Source organism: Mastigoproctus giganteus, chromosome 6 (genome assembly GCF_048544385.1).
Source record: "Mastigoproctus giganteus isolate SK-2022 chromosome 6, ASM4854438v1, whole genome shotgun sequence".
NCBI classification, from domain to species: domain Eukaryota; kingdom Metazoa; phylum Arthropoda; class Arachnida; order Uropygi; family Thelyphonidae; genus Mastigoproctus; species Mastigoproctus giganteus.
The window spans coordinates 177,145,027-177,164,876 of NC_143580.1; the positions used below are offsets into that span (position 1 = coordinate 177,145,027).

Sequence of the window (19,850 nt, forward strand, 5' to 3'; positions counted from 1 at the left end):
CTTTTCCTGGTGGGTAACCCCACTTCCCCCTTTCAATTCCCATCCCCAGTGCAGGATGGGAATTCTACCCTGGGGACCCTCTTCTGTCCCCCCCTTTCAACTAGGCGGGCACAGCACCACAAGAACGTGGGCTGGGCAGTAAACTAGAGGTTTCTGTGTGAAAACACAGGCTAAAAGACCAGATGAACAACACAACCAACATAACTCCACACTAATACTACATGAACACTCACTAACCTACACAGATCTGGCCTTTACAGAGTTTTGTATTCATCACATTGCCTGACGCAGAGTTGGGGGGAAACCCCAGAGCCGCTTTACAATTAACACTATACACTATACCAGTGGTTCCCAACTTTTTTTGACTCGCAAATCCCTTTCAACGTAATATTTTTATCATGAACCCCTAAGCCTATATTCTCTGAAATTGTATAACAGTACTGAATTTTCATTATTAAATATTTTGAGTACTACGTTTCTATAAGCAACATGCGTAATAAAAATTGTTATTAAGTATTATTTATACTTTGTAAAGCAGTTATTAATCAGTGCAAACTAGATTTTGAACAGGCTAAGAGTAGAAAACTAGCTTCTTGCCCTAATGGTAGCCGAGCATTCTGGTCTTTCCAAAGTTTGGTCACAGTTTTGCCCATCTCTGTTCCCGCCTCTGTCAAAACCAGATGGTTCTGTTGCCATATCGGCCAAAGATAAAGCTGATCTGTTAGCAACCTATTTTTTTTTTCCACTAATGTATTGATGATCTTGGTAAATCACCTCAAACTGTTCCCAGTACACTCCATTCAATGAATCCTGTGGTTTTCCGTCAAATTAATGTCAAAAGGATTTTGATGAATCTGATGCTACGAAAGCTCAAGGTCCTGATGTTATTTCTCCACTTGTTCTCAAAACCTATGCCCATGAACTTATTCCTGTTTTGTGTCGTCTAGTTTCACTTTCTTATTCCAAAGATATTTTTCCTTCTGCTTGGAAATTGCTCATATCTAGGCAGTTCCTAAAAAGGGTGACAAATTCCTTCCATCCAATTATCATCCCATTGCAATTACTTCTATTCTTTCTAAAGTAATGGAGAAATCAATTAACTGCCAACTCAAACTATTTGGAAATCTTTCATCTGGTCAACGATCGCCAGTATGGATTCCGTCAGTGTCATTCTACTGGTGATATTCTGGCATGTACATCTAGGCAAGAACTTCAGCAGGAACTTCTAGAAGAGACAGAAAATGGAATGAAGACATAAGAGAGAAAATGGAAGTGAAAAAGAATATTATTGACACTATCAAAGAAAGTCATTTAACGTGGTACGGACAGGTAAAACGGATACAAAAAACCAGATATTCAATGAATGTCTTGGAATGGATACCTCCTGGAAGAAGGAGAAGGTAAGACCTAGGAGGCATGGATGGATGGAGTACGGGAATGCATGACAACCCGAGGTTTAACTGACCAACACACCTTGAACCTCACTTCATGGAGGCGCTTCCGTAGCCAGGAGCAGCAGCAGTGCGTTGCACACGCTTCTTGACTAGACCAGGGTTCGAGCCCGTGAGCCACCAAATATGGAGGATGCGGAAAGGTCAGGGAATGACCACCGCATATCCCCCGGAGCAATATGGCCTTAGTTGCTAATGCTCCTAAAAACCAAATAACAACAACAAAATCACTTCATGGCGGGAAAAAATTCCTACCAAAAAATAATTTGTAGGCTGAGGAAACCCATTGTAAATGGAAATACTCCTCTTGAAGATGTGCATCTATGGACAAATTCAATGGAAAAGTTTTTGGTAAAACTTAAGCCATTGCTGTTGATATTTCAAAGGATTTTGATCGTGTTTGGCATAAAGGTCTTCTAAGTAAGCTTCCATCCTATGGTTTGCCGGCTGTTCTTTGTGATTGGGTATCCAGTTTTCTCTCTGACCACTCACTGCGAGTGATGGTAGACAGCTTTCTGTCTTCTAACTTCTCCACTAATGCTGATGTTCCACAAGGTTCAATTCTTTCTTTCTCTCACTCTTTTCCTCTTGTATATTAATGGCCTTTTTCCATTGACCGGAAATCCTATCCATAGTTTTGCTGGTGATAGCACATTACTTTCCATCATCCAGTTTGAGAAACCCTGCCCTGCAAAAACAGCTTCAACTTCTCGAGTATCCACTGCCAAATTCTTAAATGCTGATCTCTAGTGGGGCAAAGAAAACTTAATTTAAATCCTTCTAAAGCTCAGTCTTGTCTTATATCTCGCAAAACGGATTCTTCTGCCCCTATGCTTATCATCGATGACACTCCGATTTCTAGGCAAGATCTTGGGGATTACCCTGACTTCTAATCTCTCTTGGCACAAGCACATTACAAATATTTCTTGCTCTGCATCTAAAAAAGTTGGTTTTCTCTTTCGCCATTACTTTTCTTTCAAACAGCTGTTCACTCTGTACAAATCACAAATCCGGCCTACGGTGGAATATTGTTCCCACATCTGGGGTGACGCTCCCATAATCTCTCTCTCAGGCTTTTAGATTACATTCAGAAGAGGGCAATTAGGTTAATTAACGACTCATTTCTAACAGAGTCTGTCCGTCCACTCTGTCTCATACATGTTCTGTTTCTGCTGCATGTTGTTTCTATCGATGGCTACTTTCATGGGCACTGTTCTTCTGAATTGGCTTCTATAATTCCCACTCTCTCTTTTAAAGCAGTCCGAACACTTAATGCAACCAGCCAACATACTTTTACTGTCCAATTTCAAACTCACAGAGCCAACGTTTCTTCTTCCTCATGTATTCATTCAACTTCTGTTTTCTGGAACAACCTTCCTTCATACGTATTTCCTGAAAATTATAATCTACATAAGTTCAAGTCTAATGTCAACAAATATCTTCTTTCATCTTTTCAACCTTCACAACCCATGCAACGGTACTAAGTACTATGAGTTCTGAAAAAAAAAAAAAAAAAAAAAAAAGTACCTATACATAACAATGATTCTTGAGAATGAAAAAAAAAAAAAAAAATAGCATGGAAAACATTTATTTAAAAAAAGTTGTTTAAGCATGGGTAATGCACTTCCGTCATTTCTACTACGCATGTAGTTGCATCGTTTATTCATATCGTGAATGAACGAGTGGCTGAGAGATTGCACTGCTTTGAATAAGTAACTTCACCAGCCTAATGTTACTTATTCTCGACGGATACCACCACCTAGATGGCACCGTTTTGAAGCATGTTGGCTTACTCGTTGGTGGGTGGACAATAACCTGGGTAGATGGTGCTTGTCCACCACCCACCGACGAGTAAGCCAACATGCTTACTCCAGGTTATACTTCATAACCTGGGTGGGTGGTGCTTGTCCACCCAGGTTATGAAGTATAACTCCACAATATGAGAGATGCTTGATGGTGTGCTTGGTTTAATCTTAAACTATTTCTTGACTAAATGTCCAAGGGTATGAAAAAGGTTGTTTATGCATGGGTAATACACTTCCATCATTTCTACTAACCAAGTAGTAGGCATGAATCTGATTATATCTCGCATTACCCATGCATAAACAACCTTTTTCATACTCTTAGATATTTAGTCAAGAAATAATTTTAGATATTTATTTAACATGATATACTGTAAGATAGTAAAGTAATTATAAGGAATTGTGGGAGATGTGGTTTATTTCTTTGGCTATTATTTACTTTTTATTTAATTTGTTTATTTACTTTGTTTATTATTAGTTATATTTTGTAGTTTACAATAACAGATGCCATTACAGAATTTTCAGTGCGAACCCCCTGGAAAACTTTTGCAAATCCCCAGGGTTTCACGAACCACCGATTGGGAACCCCTGAACTATACTATTCTAAACAATTCCAGAACTGGAGGTCATAAATTCAAATTACAGGTGTTGAGGTTTAGATTAGATTGTAGGAAGTTTTCTTTTAGCCAGTGAGTCACTGATAACTGGAACAAGTTCCCCCTTGCAAGGGTTCAAGCCCGTGACTACTGAATACGGTGCTGTTTCTTATATTCAATCTATCATGCGAACTCCTCGACCGTTTGATCGTCCCGGAGTATAAACAGAAAATTTTTTTTTTTTTTTTTTAGTTGAGGGTGACAGTTTGAATAAGTTCGAGGGTCTACTGGATAGTTACCTGTAACTGTGTGAGGTGGGAAGCACATAATTTGTGTTTTCTTATCTACTTGGTTGGTTTTTTTTTTGGCCAGTGCAACAAAAGCCTGTGGTGTCCTTGCACAATATGGCAAATACTTAAAGTGACCAAACATCCCGGAGTATGCAGGACAGTCCTGGATTTCAGTCATTAGCCCCACATTGCAAACTGTCCCAGACTGGATATGTAGCCTCCGTTCTTAAGGGAAAACATAATGCAAATGATTTGCATTATGTTTGCTGGGAACCAATGATACAACAGAAAGGGTTTCTTCAATAGTAAATAAGCTGCGGATGTCAAAAAAAAAATACAGCTGACCGTAGAAATGCCGAAAGCAATACAAGTTAAGTGCAATTTTACTAATTCTTGTGAACAATTTTACAAAGAAATAGCAAATACACAGTACTGCCATAAATACTGTGATGTGTTACTGCATGCAGCCACAAAATAAAAAGACAGGAACTCAAATCTCTGTGGGTTTATTCTTCAACACCCAACAAATGAAGCAACAACACTCATTCAAAATGCACCCCCCCCTTGTTTTTTACACAAGACCTCAAACGTTCCAGCCATTCATCAATAGGACACACAACATCCAGCGGGAAATTGACCACCACAGCATGCTCCAGTGTTCTCTTCAGGCTCTCCAATTGGCCATCACAGCATGCTCCAGTGATCTCTTCAGGCTCTCCAATTGGCCACCACAGCATGCTCCAGTGATCTCTTCAGGCTCTCCAATGTGGCATACCTTTTACCACAAACCATCCCTTCCAAAATAGACCACAAATGGCAATCAAGTGGATTAAGATCTGGGCTGGCAGGAGGCTATTCGTCATGCTTGAACTCAGGCACATTCTCAGTCAGCCATGTTTGGGTGATCTTTGCCTTGTGGGCAGGCACTGAGTCCTGTTGGAAGATCCAGTGCTGATCATTGAAGAGAGTCTGGTTGAGGGGTCTCATATGTGGCTCCACAATATCATTCAGGTACACCCTTGCACTAGTTTTTACCCCCTGAACACAAAAATGCATCTTTGTTACACCTTCATAGGAGACTCCCCACTAAACCATTACTGATGCTGAATGATGACTCCTTTTAATGGTCTGAAATGCCTCTGCAGAGCTATGGGCATACACCTTGTCATTTTGATGGTTGTAACTATACTTTACAGATGAAAAGATTTATCTTTTCATCTGTAAAGAGTATCTGTAGATGCTTACTGTTCATGTACTGACACTGCAGTGCCTCTGAACTTTTTTGCCTCCATTCCATCAGAGCTGGAGTTAGGAACTGTCCTGTTTTCCTATGGTAGGCACTCATCCCTAGATCACTTTTGACTATGCGTGACATCAATCTTGGCGAAATTCCCATTTCTCTAGACATGATTTTCTGTTTTCGTAGGGGATTCCATTGAATTCTGTTCTCCACCGCCTTGATAGCTGCAGGGTTCCGAACAGTTTTTGTACGGCAGGACCGAGGCCTGTCATCAATTTTCAATTGTTCATTGTATCTATCAATTGCCCTGTAGAGAAATCGTTGGCTTATTCTAAGTGGTTTCAGAAGTTTAAAAATTTTAGGTGCATCATGTCCTGCTTTATGAAGACCTATGACAATAGTCCTGTTTTCTTTATCTCCTCATTCCATTTTCACTGGCTTCCTTTACTAGTTGATGATACCTGTTAAAGAAAACCACACATTAATACTACACATGATGCAAATTCCACAGCTCTGTGATATGATTTTCTATTTTTACGGGAGTCTTACTTTTGTGACAGTATTTATGGCAGTACTGTATAATGAAGAATTATTAAGAAAAATTCACTCAGTGGAAAAATTTATTTAATTATATTATTTAATTTATCTTGTTTTTATTGTTAAAAGAAGTATGTATTATTATTATTATTTCACAGAAAAAACCTAACCTTTTTTCACTAAACAAAAATGAAAATCGATTAAAAACATAACCCCTCTAATAAGTGGTTTTTTTTTTCCCTTCTAATTACAATTATTGTTCTCAGTTCACATCCTTCACGCAACCTTCTGTTCATTACGTAGCATTGTTTTGTTTGTTATTTGGTTTTTAGGAGCATTAGCAACTAAGGCCATATTGCTCCGGGGATATGCAGTGATCATTCCCTGACCTTTCTGCATCCTCCTTATTTGGTGGTCATGGGCTCGAACCCCAGGCTAATCAAGAAGCGTGTGCTACGCACTGCTGTTCCTGCCCACGGAGGCCTTTACATAGCGTAACACGAGGGGTACCGTATAATGAATTTCAGCCTTTCTTTGAAAAAAAAAAAAAAAATATATATATATATATATAAATATTACCAAAATTACGTATGAAATTTAATATAAAATTAAAATCACAATAAAATAAAATATCAAACTTCTTAAAAAAAAAAAAATATATATATATATATATATATTTTTTTTTTTTTTAAGAAGTTTGATATTTTATTTTATAAGTTTAGTTCAAAGAAGTCAATGTATTTAATTTGTATTTTGTATGTAAATATTTTTATATATAAAATTTTTTTTTTAAATATGTTTTGGGGGGTGTAAAAAATCATCTCCCCCCCAGATGTCCCACATTGGAATGCTAAGGATCTGGTCACTTTACAAATACTATTACTATCTCTAAATTACACAGTTTCTTTTTCAACATAGCTATGGGAACAAAATTGAACTTTGACCATTTAAACAGAGTGCAAGAGTACAGCAATACCAGTCATAAGGACAGTTATTACTAAAGGGAGCTCTCTAGAAGTTTAGGAAACTGGTGAAAAAGACCAAATGTTATACTTCTTTTGACAGCTCAAACAATTTGTGTGGCTGATGCTTTGTAGAAATATGCAAAATGGAACTGTATGGTGAGACTATACAGGGTGTCTCAAAAATATTGGTACAAACGTTTAGGGGAGGTAGGTAACATCTAAAGGAATGTGAATCGCATAGGAACCCATAACCGGAAACATCACCGTAAGTCAGTAGACGGCGCTGTTCATCAGTTTGCGAGAGGGAAAATTTCTGGTTTACTCATTCAAGCAGTAGTCACCGCACAAAGAGCATGTATCAATAAACGAACTGTGAGCCGGCAGACATGCACCTAGTGTATGGATTAGAAGAGGGCAATGGACAAGCCGCTCAACGAATTTATGGACAACACTTCCCAGACAGACATGTACCAGACCACCGTTTGTTTGCACGTGTGCATCAAAATTTGTGCGGTTATGGGTCATTTAGAGGTAACAGGAGTAGTGCGGGCAGACCACATTCGATGCGAACTCCCGCTATGGAAGAAAGTGTATTGAATGCCGTCCAGAATAATTCTACTACCAGCACACATGCCGTTGCCTCTGCCTTAGGAGTGTCTCTTTGTGTACAGCGTGTCTGGCAAGACGATTCCTTACACCCCTTTCATCTCCAAAGGGTTCAGTTACTGCTCCCTCAAGATCATCCTGAATGTGTGGCTTTTGTGCAGTGGTTTCTCCAAGAAAGTGTTCAAGACTTGAATTTTCAAGCCTATGTTTTGGTCACGGATGAGGCTTATTCAATCAGCACAATGTTCATGTGTGGGCTCACGACAAACCACACAGTGTGCGCCCCCATGCGGCACAACATCGCTTTGCAATAAATGTGTGGGCAGGTATGGTCGGTGACTGTTTAGTCGGCCCATACCTGTTACCATCCCGCATGAACTCCGCTAAATATCGGACCTTTCTTGAACAAGTTCTACCAGGGTTACTTGATGATATTCCAGCAAATATGAGATGCAACATTTGGTTTCAACATGACGGGGCGCCTGCCCATTATGGAAGGTGTGTTCGTGACCATTTCAACAGGCGTTTTGGGCGTCGATGAATTGGCCGTGGTGGACCCATTGCCTGGCCCCCACACTCACCTGATTTATTGCCTTGATTTCTTTCTGTGGGGGGCCCTCCAATCTATCATGTATGAATCGCCTGCGGAGACGGAAACACTCGTGGCGAGACTCGTCTGCGCTGCTGCTGCTGTCAAAGAAACTCCAGGTGTGTTGGACCGTGTTCGCCAATCCATGCTGCATCAGTGTCCCGCATGCATCGCGTCTCATGGTGGAACCTTCAAGCATCTGTTATAACATCATGAAATGCATCCCTCTCGTACTCCATTGTTAATATTATGTCAAATAAATGTTTGCCACTAATACTGTCTTGTGTCATTTCTGCTTCTTGTGCCTCTGCTACTACTTCCCCGTGACGTTTCTGGTTATGGATTCCTATGCGATTCGCATTCCTTTAGATGTTACCTACCTCCCCTAAACGTTTGTACCAATATTTTTGAGACACCCTGTATAGTGAAAAACTCTCAACAGTTTGGCATATGATTATGGAGATAAAATTTTGGGCAACCTACAGTTGGCAAAGATGGTGTTGATGAAATGCAGCTCAGCATCGATTACAGTGAAGAAAATCTGAAGAACTTCTAAGGGTGTAGAAGAGTCTGTCAGTTTTTAGCACAGTTTTTCAAACCTAAACCTGAAAGGAAAATTTCCAAGATGTCAAGACAGTTGTTAAGAATGTCAAGTATATCTTATTTTGAAATTAAAACCATTTTTGTCACTATTACATGAAACAAACATTCTTTTCTTCATAATAATTGTTTCAAGATATGCTATGTCACTACACCAATACAAGATGCATTACATACTTAGAAATGTTTTATTATAAAATATATGATGTACATACATAAAAATCTTAATTTGTAAATACAGCAAAAGTGTACACATCAAGAATAAATAAAACTGCCATATTAATAATTGACTGGAAAACATCTCCAAATTAAAGAATTTAAAATATAATAAGTATGTAAATCAAAAAATGAAAATCAAAAAGTAAAAAATATTCATTTGAATACATTAAAAACAAATAAACATCTCATGTCCATAATAAGGACAATTATTCCACTATATTTTTACAAATGTGCACAAAATTTTATATAAAATGAATTTCCATAATACAATCATAAATGTTTACAAATTATTACTGCTAAGAAATGTTGCCAACAGTTTTATGCTTTAATCATCAATTTTGAAATAAAAATGAAAAAGGTCACATATGTATACCAGGTCTTGATTTCAAGAACTAATACTGATTTATCGAAAAAGCATTTCGTTTTAATTTTTTTTTTTACAATGGACATATATACATGAGGCTCAGTATCCAAATCACTGAAATAAGTACAGTAAACCCGCGAATAGCGGGGGTTACGTTCCTGAGAAATGTCGCGAATACTGAGTTATGGCTCCCATAGTGATAAAGGGGTTCCGTTCCAAAGTATGAAATATATAAGAAAAACTAGTCTAAAATTTTGTCTATGTATGTATTATATGTACCTTCATAATATGACTATGTGCATAGACAGTACACAGTGAAATGCAAGCATATGGCATCGTAATGAAAATAAGAAACAATTTAATATTAAATGTAATATTTATTAGAAATTTCAAACAAATCTTTCAAACCAGCGCCTTTGCTTGCTAGCAAAAAAAAACATCCCGCCAGTGCTATCACCAGTTTCGCAAAAGCGTTGAAAAAGGAGTTTTGCCTTTTCACGAATGATGAGTGAATTTAACGGAATTTTATTTTGAGTTCGGTCTTCTATCCACAGATTTAAAGCTTTTTCCATTTTTTTCTAATTAAACATCACGAGTTATAGAGCAAATTTTTGAAGCAAATAGCGCGTTTTCACGGATACTACGGCGGATTTTTTCTTCCGATTTTTTGATTGATCGATCTCTTCCGATTTCTTGATTGAAAAAAATTTATTCAATTTATAAACATATAAATTAAAAGCAAACGACGAAACCTACCATGACAAACGCATAACATATACTGAATAATGATTAGCGAGAAACATCCACGCTCGCGATTTTGTCACCCCTCTCCCCCCACCCACTGAACGCTGTTTTGACAGGGAAAGATAATTTTAGCCACGCCCATATTTTTTATGGCGGAAAATATTCACGGCGCTTTAAAATTCACATTTTTATTAGGTTTCATTTTATATTAAATCGGCGATCGCGAATACAGATACGAATAGCGGGGGTTTACTGTATTACATGTTCACTGTTGGAAAATTCTTGCGAATGAACCATTATATGGCAATTTAACACAATACAGATTTGAAAACCTTTCATTAGTGACGTTTACTCTGGTTTGCAAGCATCAGTGCTAGGTTCACTCAGATATAATTAATATTGAAGTGTGTGTGGATCTGTGTATATATATTGTGGGGGTAGAAGAGTATCTGTAAATAAACTACCTGTTGCTACTCTGCAAAGAGTGCATACAGAGTTTTTTTTTTTTTTTTTTATGTGTTTAGGGGACTTCACTAAATCCCCACAAGCCTTTTTTTTTTTTAATAGTGGTATTGTCACATGAGTTTCAAACAGCTATTAATTAGATCCAATTATATTTTCACATAGTATTCATTACATGCAATACCCTCAGTTTTACCAAAAATATCATTTACCATTGTTTACACCAAAACCCTTTATTACATATATAGTAAATTCCCATTAGAACACTCCCACTTATAGTGCTCTTCCCACTTTTAATGCTCTTTTCTTCTGACCCCATGATAAATTCTCTGAAGTACCATGCATTTTTTAATGTTTACAGCAGTCACAATTAAAATGCTTTCCAACTTATATAAATTTTTTTAAGGACCCCAAGAAGATGAAGGATGCTCCTTCCACTTGATTTTAGTTTTGCAAAAGGGATGAAATATTTGATTTGATTTTGGTTTTTGTGGTGCAAGGGCAACTAAGGCCAAGATGCACCAAGTCCAGGGGATGAAAGAGAACAAATTCTAGGAATAATTTCTGATGCAGTTTGCTTGCTTTATAGGAATCATTTATAGTGCAGGTGACAACATTCATTTATTCATAGAGTATTTAACTTGAAACTCCGAAAGTAGAAATGTCACCCTTTACAACTCAGTGTCTAGCTATTTATCATGTCTGCATGCTCTCCTCAGCTTTTCTTAAATTTCAACTTTTCCCAGATGCTTTCTTTGCTAGTACAGTAATCAGTGTCTTTGTTTTATATCTGTGTTCAACATGTCATCAATAAAAAATGTTTGGAAGTCATTTTCAATGGCAGAAAAATTAATCAATTTCATGAATGACAGCATTATTATCACTGTGTTAATAGTGCATTTATCATGTTTATAATATTCAAAATACATTTAGTTTAATTTAACAATTTCATCTTTTTATTTTAAATAGCGTGCAAAAAAAGCGAACAGTAATGAAGGAAACAGTAGATTGTATATAATGTTGAAAAAGTTGAAAGTTGGCAACTTTAAAAATTGGAAATCCCTCTAGGGTTGTAGACTGCCTCTCAATATGAGTGGGCCAGTTCCGGCTTACAAACACAGCTCTTTCATCCCTCGTTATGTCAAGTGGGACAGCAAAAATCCCACTTTCAACTTTTTATTGGTTGAGATAGCACTGATTAAATTAATAGAATTCATTCTATCAATTCCTCATTCTAATGTCAATGAGAAAATCTTTAGTTGGATGAAGAACACATGGCAAAGTGAGAGAGAGAGAGAGAGAAAAATAGACTGACTCTTAATATGTTGGAAGCAGAACTAATAGAGAAACACAATTTGGATTTAATCTGTACACAGTTCAGAAAATAACTTAACATGCCCAATGGAGAAAAGCTGCTCCAAAAATCAAACTGGAAGACAAATATGTATATAATAAACAATAAAAATTTAATAGAATTCATTCTATCAATTCCTCATTCTAATGTCACATATTGAGGGTTTAGTGTCAAACGACGTTAACTACAAAATTGCATTTTCTTTTTGCAATAACTTTATACAAATAACAATGCATATCATGTCATAGAACTGTATCCCTCTAGTACTTTACAAGTTAGTTTAGGCTGCAAGTACATTTCTGGTAAAAAAAGAGAATTAACTACATATAACTAAAGATCATCATCAGCCATTTTAAATCCACGGCAGGATGAAGGCCTCTCCAGCAACTTTCCAGTTCCTTCTGTTTTGAGCACTGGCCATCCATTTACTACCCACAAACTCATTAATTTCATCTATCCATCTCTGCCTTTGTCTTCCAGGATTTCTTCTAGCTCCTCTTGGGTACCATTCTGTTATTTTTGTAGTCCATCTGTCATCATGTCTTCGAGCTATGTGTCCTGTTAACTAAAGATAATTAACTACAAAATGATTTTGTAGTTAACGTTGTTTGACACCAAACCCTCAATATGAGCAAATCTTTAGTTTGATGAAGAACACATGGCAAAGTGAAAGAAATAGGTTGACTCATATTGGAAGCAGAATTAATACTAAACACAATTTGGATCTTACTTGTACACAGTTCAGGAAATAAATTAACATGCCTAATGGCAAAAAGTTGCTCCAAAAATCAAACTGGAAGACAAATATGCATATAATAATAAACAATAAAAATTAAATAGGCAAAAGGCATAAAATGTGTTAAGGTATTATAAGAATTTTTTTTTTTAATAATTTTTTGTTTTTCTTTGTTTTTGCTTGAATATTTGCTAATTTTTTTATATATAATATATTGAGAAAATAAATATAGTGTATCCCACTTAGCTTAATCACTTTGGACACATTGATAACAATAGCCAATGAAACAAGAATGCAGCTATTCCACATTGTTTATTGATGCAGAGCAGAAATATGTATATAAAAATCTCTAAGTGGACAGAAAGAAAACATTAAAATCAAACAATATAAGATACTTTAATTTGACTGTCCACTATTCCTTTGAAAAAGTCGTCAATAAAAATGAAATTGTCATACTGTTTCTGGAAACCCATACAAACTATTAAAAACATATAAAAAAATAATGCTCTACTGTAAAATTTGCAAGCTGATAACTTGAAATTGGTACAAACACAGTATTTCCTCCTCTCAAGAAGTAATGACACCAGCATCCATACAAACTGCATTAAGCAACAGCAACAACTGGACATGCAACGTGTCGAAATTCAAAAACAAATTTGGCTTCTACATAATCACCCTCACTGCATATGCATAAACTGCAATGTGCGAAAAAGGAAATAAAATCTGAAGCATTGATTTCAGTAATTGTTGTTTTTTGTATATCTTTGTACACATCTGATCGGGATTTCAAAAAAGTGATAATGTTATCCATGATCAAAATAAGTGGTGTGCACTGTAATATTTATAATATAGAGCAAAACTGTTTGGGGAGGGGGATTGAAGGGTTTGTCATTCAACAATAGCATCACAATACACTGTCCTGATTTTGAGAATTTCAAAATGTTAAACTCTAGCTAAATCTCCAGAAACTACTGTAATGGGAGTTTATTTTTATTTAATCATTTATTTTTGAGGAACATAACTCCCCTCCCTCACAAACAAACGGGTGAATGACTGGCAATAACTGCACTGCAAACTAGACATATCATTGTCATTTATTTGTAATAAGATAAAACTACCCAATGTTTCAATGACATTCCTATCTTCATCAGAAGGCAGGCAAACATTAGACTGGTACTAAATTGACAAAACACTTGTGATATGAAGTTGCACTACAGGAGATATAAATATATATATATACAAACACAACAAAGGGCTATGTATATCCTGTAATTATAAAAAGTCATGGATTTTACATGCACAAATAATAACAGTTATCGGTACAATGAAATTTGTCATAACCTTGAGAAGCATATTTTGGCATTAATAATGCAATATGAAGGTGAATGACCTGGTGCAGGTAAATCACTGTATAATTCTGTTTAACTGTGAATATGTGCTGATATTTATACCACAACTCACAAGAATTAGCATGTGTGGGTCCCCATGTACCTTACAAATGAATGAAAAAACATCCACATAAGTTTATGCTGCAATATTTTATGAATCAACAGCAATGCGAAGCACAGCTTATTAAACAGACTGCTGCTGGAGATTAATCACATTGCCACCATTGCAAACTTGTAAACAAGGATGAACTTGCAAAAAAAACTTCGGAGCACTCCTCTGCTTCGAAGAGTCTTGTCATATTTCATTTTTAGATCTTACTGACATTTTTCTTTGTTCGCTGAGGATTGTTACTCAATTTCCAGAAGGTGGCAATATCATAAATGCTGAACATTACAGAAAGACATTTACAGCAAGCAATAAAAGTGAAACTTTAGGCACATTATGTGCTGATATTGTTTTACTATATAACAACGAACTCATTTCTACACAGCAGCAGTTATGAAGGCAGCAATGGGCAGATTTCTGTTTATACTCCTTAACTCCTGTAGCTTTTTCTGTACAACTATCACATTTTTAGTCCTTTAAAAATGCTCTGTTGTTGTTTGTTCGATTTATTGGTGCAAGGGTTATTATGGCCATAATGCACAAAAAATTCTCTAAAAGATGTTTTAACACAAATGATAATGATGAAAAGACTATGGTAACAGGGTATTTTTAATAGCAACCTGCTGGGATGACTAAAAACCTAAATATACTCAGGAGTACAAAACAAAATATAATATTTCTGTTTCATTTGAGCAATCCGTCTGTACACTTTTCCTATACATAAAGCTTTTTAATCTTGTTTATTTTAATGTTAACTGATAAACCAATCGGGGGTTTCAAGAGCCAACTCAAGCTTCCAGGGAAAACAACTTCGCTGAATCCCCCCCTAACTTCCTCTCCTCCAATTCCTCTTTTGTAGTTTCCAAGATATGGGCTTGGGTCAGTTGACTCCCCGGCACTCCAATATTACCCTGAACACAATATACGTAAGCAGAAGGAAAAGCTGAAGCTCAGTCCATCAAGTAATAAAATATATTAGTAACAAAATACTAAGATAAAATAAAATACACCTTGCTGACCATGTTAATCGACTGCTTGTTAATAGATTTTCGTCCAGGTTTAATTAATAAAATTATGTAATTAACATTATAACAATTTGATTAATGAATTAAATGCTTATAACATATTAGATATATAGTACATTAAATAATGTGTGATTAAATATTTAATACATTTTAAATGAACTTTGCTACCAAGGGCCTTTATACCTTACATCATGGTCATTTTCATAATAATTAAAAATTCCTTCATATTAAATCTAAAAATATATATATCCATAAAATAAATCTCAACTTATCTTTTGTTTCTAATACATTTTTATTCATTTCAGACAACTCCAAAATGAACAAACTTCACCCCAGCACTCTCTATGTCATCTTCATTTACTTGTTCTTGAACAGAAGGGTTATTCTGAGCTTTACTGTGTCTATCAGATACATTAACACAAGAGTTGCTAACAAGTGATTCATTTTGTTCAGAAAAAGTTGACCTATCAATTTCATTTGACTTCTGTAGTCCACAATCATTATGCCTATAAAGAAGGAAGCTGGATGATGGCTTGTTTTTAGTAGCAGAATTATTTTGGCTCGGAGTAAAAGATGAATGAATCCAGTTTGGTGTTGTGGACTGTTTTTTTGTGATATAATGTGAATTTGAGCAATTGATTTTTTCTATATGTTCCTGATAAGATATACTATCAGGCATAGTGGCTTCCACATTCTCTCCTAGTGCACTACTGCTGACATGAGAGAAACCTCCACGCAAACCATATGCTCCTGTTGTTGTAGAATTCAAAACAGGAAAACGTGTAGTTGGGGAGGAATGTATAAAACTATATGAAGCAGGCCAGTTGTACGAAGGCAAGCTGCATGAATTATTACCACTGTCGGCAGTCTGGCATCTTATGATATTATTCACACTCCTATCCATGAAAACTTGTTTATTGGGTGGGATATATGATTGCTGAAGTGGCATTTCTGCCTTGAATTGTGGTGTACTATTAGTCTGATATGTAGATTTCTCTGTTTTTACTGTAGAACTCTGTTCATCTGATGATGCATCAGATGATGTTAGCACATCATCATATTCAGCAGATTCTGTGGTATCACTACATGTTGCTGATGAATGTCTACCTAACTGCTCAGCTTTTTGAAGGGCAACTTTTGCTAAACTCATTTCATTTCTGTCACGTGCAACATGATGCAAATCCAAAAACAAATCTCGGCATCCTAGATCTACAGCTAACAGAAATGCTTTTTCAAATCTATGATATCTCAAAAGATGATGGAAGAAACGTCGTGCTAAATGACCCACCTGATCACGGTATTCTTCAATAATCAAATTTGGTAGTGCACAAGATGGATTATAAAAGCTACCCAAGGCAGCTTCCAGTTGAGCTTCTCTATTGCAATTAAGTGGCCATCTTAACAGATAATTTATTATACACTCTAAGCACCTAAAACACAACTCTCCTTGTCGATTCCAATCTAAACTTAACTGAAGGCAAACGGCTTCATCAGTTTGAGAATATTTAAGATATTGACTTATTAATTCTAATGGAGTAAGCAAGCCTCTTGTTAAAACTCCAAAACAAAACTTCAGTAGTGCAATCGGTCCCATTTCAAAATATAAACATGCTGTATCAGAGCCAGCCACAATGGGAAACATATTTCTTCTGACAGCTGCAGGCTGTTCCTGCTGCCAAACAATCCTTGAAATATTGGATTGATTTCGAAAATATGTCTGAATATCTAAAATTTCAGCAGGGGCAACATTTTCATTTAATAACTGGAGTTTAACATTGGACAAAGCAGCATCAAAACACTGAAGTTGACCTTTTTCACTAACAACAAGGGCCAATGCACTATTTGAATGCCATGCTAATTCTACAGCCAATATTTGGGCATTAGCAACATGTGTTACATTACAGTAAGAATCATATACTACTAAAGAACAGTCATTACAAGAAATTAAAAGCTTGTCTTCAGCTGGGCTCCACTGAGAGGCTACCACATGACCTTTAAGAGGTACTGTTGTAAGTGACACACAGTAAAACTTTGCCTGTGAAACCTCATATACACATATATCAATTTTTATTTCACCTGCCCGTGATATCTTTTCTTCCACTGTAAAAATCTGATTGGAGACATGCTGACTAAATTTTGCACAAATTAATTCTCCATCGGTCCTGGAAGAGCATAGCAATTCAACTTTAGCACCACTTAAGACATATACTAATACATTTGTACGGTCTTGGCTTGAATTTAATGGTGTCCAAGGCCAAACCTCATCAACAGCATTATGCCACCAAACAAGTACGTAATCTTTTGTAGAATTTAGTGAAAGTTTTCTTTCCATTCGTCGTCCACCCAAAGTGACCAAATCTACATTAGTAATTTTGGGATCAAGAGAAGCAAGCTTTTCTGTTTTCTTGGGATTTATTACAGATTCTGACCCTGATTGTTTGTTTAAATAAACACATGTCATTTTAGGTTCAACATAAGATACCAAAAGATAACTGTTATCTGAAATTACATCCACCACGTGATCTGATACCAATTTTCCTACCAAAAAACGATCTAAAATAATTTTTTGAATATTACAATTTTCTTCAATATATATATTTGAAATTGCACCATTGTTAAATATCATTTGGATTGGTGAGTCCATGTCCCACGTAATTGACACACATTTATGAGAACTCATTAAATCTTCTAATTCTCTTAAATTCTCTCTTAATTTTTCGGGTCTTTTATTTCTTGGATGCCACGTCTTACCCCTTGATTCCGTGTAGTTCTGCTTATCTTTAATATAAAGTTGTTCAAACGAGGTATCCAAATCGCCTTTTTCGTATACTCGAAAACAACCGATTTCAGTATCCTTTACAATAATTTCATCTTTCACTGTCCAGAAATGAAGTTCACTTAGCAGAAATGCCATTGTGCAAAAATCTTTATTTTCCACTAAATACAATATTTCTTACGTTTAACGAATTTAGGCACTTTATGCGAAAAGAAGATGACAATAATAGCAGTAACTAATCTGAACTTAAAATTTTTGAATGCGATAGATGTTAATATTTCGGTCGAGATTCAGTACGGTTCAAATGTCAACATAAATAAGCCTCGTAAAACTCTTGGAATTCTTCGCACATCGCAATATCGATGGTAATGTTTTACTTTTTTTAACATAACAATCCACTAATGTGAACTCAGAAACAGACCATTACAAAATTACATAAATTTCTAAAATTTTCAGTGATATAGGTATAATGTAATACAGTACAGTACTTCTAACAATCAACCCACCATGCAACTAGAGCACAAACCAAGAGTAACAAATCATATTGGAAATACCAGAGTAGTTAACATATCTTACTTTTCTGTGGGAAATACTGTGCTGATACTCCAGTCAGATAATCACGCTTTACATTAAGTACATATAAAATAATATTTAACAATTTACTTTTCATCGCACACACACGATGTTTAAAACACTTAGACTGAATTATCACTTGCGATAAATCATGATTGTAATTTGTAATAAATTTGCTTGCTTTGAGCGACAGTTTCATTTATTACAGCCTGCTTATTTACACAGATTAGAGCCGAACGAATTTGTGTATATTTCTTCCAATCTCATACCCATCAGAAATTAATTAAAATGTTTCAAATGAACAGTTTAAGCTTCAAGCCTATAACAGTGAATAAAAAACTTTGCCTTCTTTTACTGTGCTAGGAAATTTTACTTTGCATAGCTTTTACTGTGCATGGCGACTCCAAAAAGGAAAGATATTAGAATCTATAATACTAGGATAGACTGTATGACTTAATATTAGCAATAGTAGAGGCAAGGCCGTGCAAAGGTACTTGGAGGTTAGGATGCAAAAAAGAAGTTAAGGGGGCCTCGTTTATTTATTCTGAGATTTTGATAGCTCCCTCGATGTAGCCCCCCCCCCGATCCTAGTGCAGGACACCGATCATCTAATGCACCTTCCATTTGCACGAGCCTGAGTACAGACAAGTGATGCGGGAAAGCATTCTTATACAGCATCAGCCAAAAGAAAACACTCCCATTTCACCCATCCATTTACTCCAAATGTTTATCAAGTTCTGCCTTGAATTTTTTAAGCTGTCAACTTCCACAACGACAGATGGAAATGTGTTCCAGCAATCAGCCATCAGCAGACTAAAAGCAAATTTCCGCGCATCTATTCTACAACTGCCTTTTCTCGATTTGAATTTATGCCCCCTCAGGTGCGGATTCTGAGCAAGAGGAAGAATCCTATCAGCACTGAGCTAGCTCGAACAATTCAAGGCATTATACATCTCAATCAGATCACCTGCTAGGTTATCTGATTGAGGTGTCTCCTAGTCTCCAGACGCTGCAATTTGCAGAACTTAAGCCTTTCTTGGTAAGCGCACCCCTTTCTTCTCCTCACCAGTGTCTGCGCGGTAGCACAGTGGTGTCGTCACAGTGTTCTCCACACCGGGTGGAAAGGACCCTTGCTCGAATCCCGTCGATGGTGCAAGTAAATTTAGTGGGCTTTTTTTCACTCCGTGGCTGAGTTAGTCGGTCTCAGGCGTAGATAGCAAGGTTTTTCTCATCAGAAATTGGGATTTTTCGTCCAGGCAAATCGACAAGAGAACACACACAATTTACAGACAAATATAAACGGGTAGATGTAATAAATGGGTATATAAATGGGTAGATGTAATAAATGGGTATATAAATGGGTAGATGTAATCATTTACGGGGAACCGTAATATCATAATTTGTTTTGTTTTTTTCTCCTCATCAGT

General features: G+C 36.3%; 2 protein-coding genes across 5 annotated transcripts in view; both read right to left on the reverse strand.

Moving 5' to 3' along the window:
* LOC150084772 (coiled-coil domain-containing protein 167-like) overlaps positions 1-18,472 on the reverse strand; it is a 139,252-nt gene extending 120,780 nt beyond the window's left edge. For 3 of the 4 annotated variants that reach the window (XM_090375530.1, XM_090375531.1, XM_090375527.1), the window contains exons 1-2: positions 18,427-18,472; positions 8,560-8,681 (exon numbers count right to left, since the gene is read on the reverse strand). Coding sequence is in view for 1 of the 4 variants with exons in the window: in XM_090375529.1 (XP_090231655.1) it covers positions 8,560-8,598 (39 nt within the window). In the remaining 3 variants the exon portion in view is untranslated. Of the gene's footprint in view, positions 1-8,559; positions 8,682-18,356; positions 18,398-18,426 lie in introns of those variants that run through there. The other variant, XM_090375529.1, reaches the window with a different exon arrangement.
* frtz (WD repeat-containing and planar cell polarity effector protein fritz) lies at positions 15,376-17,988 on the reverse strand. Its single transcript, XM_090375526.1, has one exon. The coding sequence runs from the start codon at positions 17,986-17,988 to the stop codon at positions 15,376-15,378; it is 2,613 nt and encodes an 870-aa protein (XP_090231652.1).
* Positions 18,473-19,850: the final 1,378 nt, after the last annotated feature.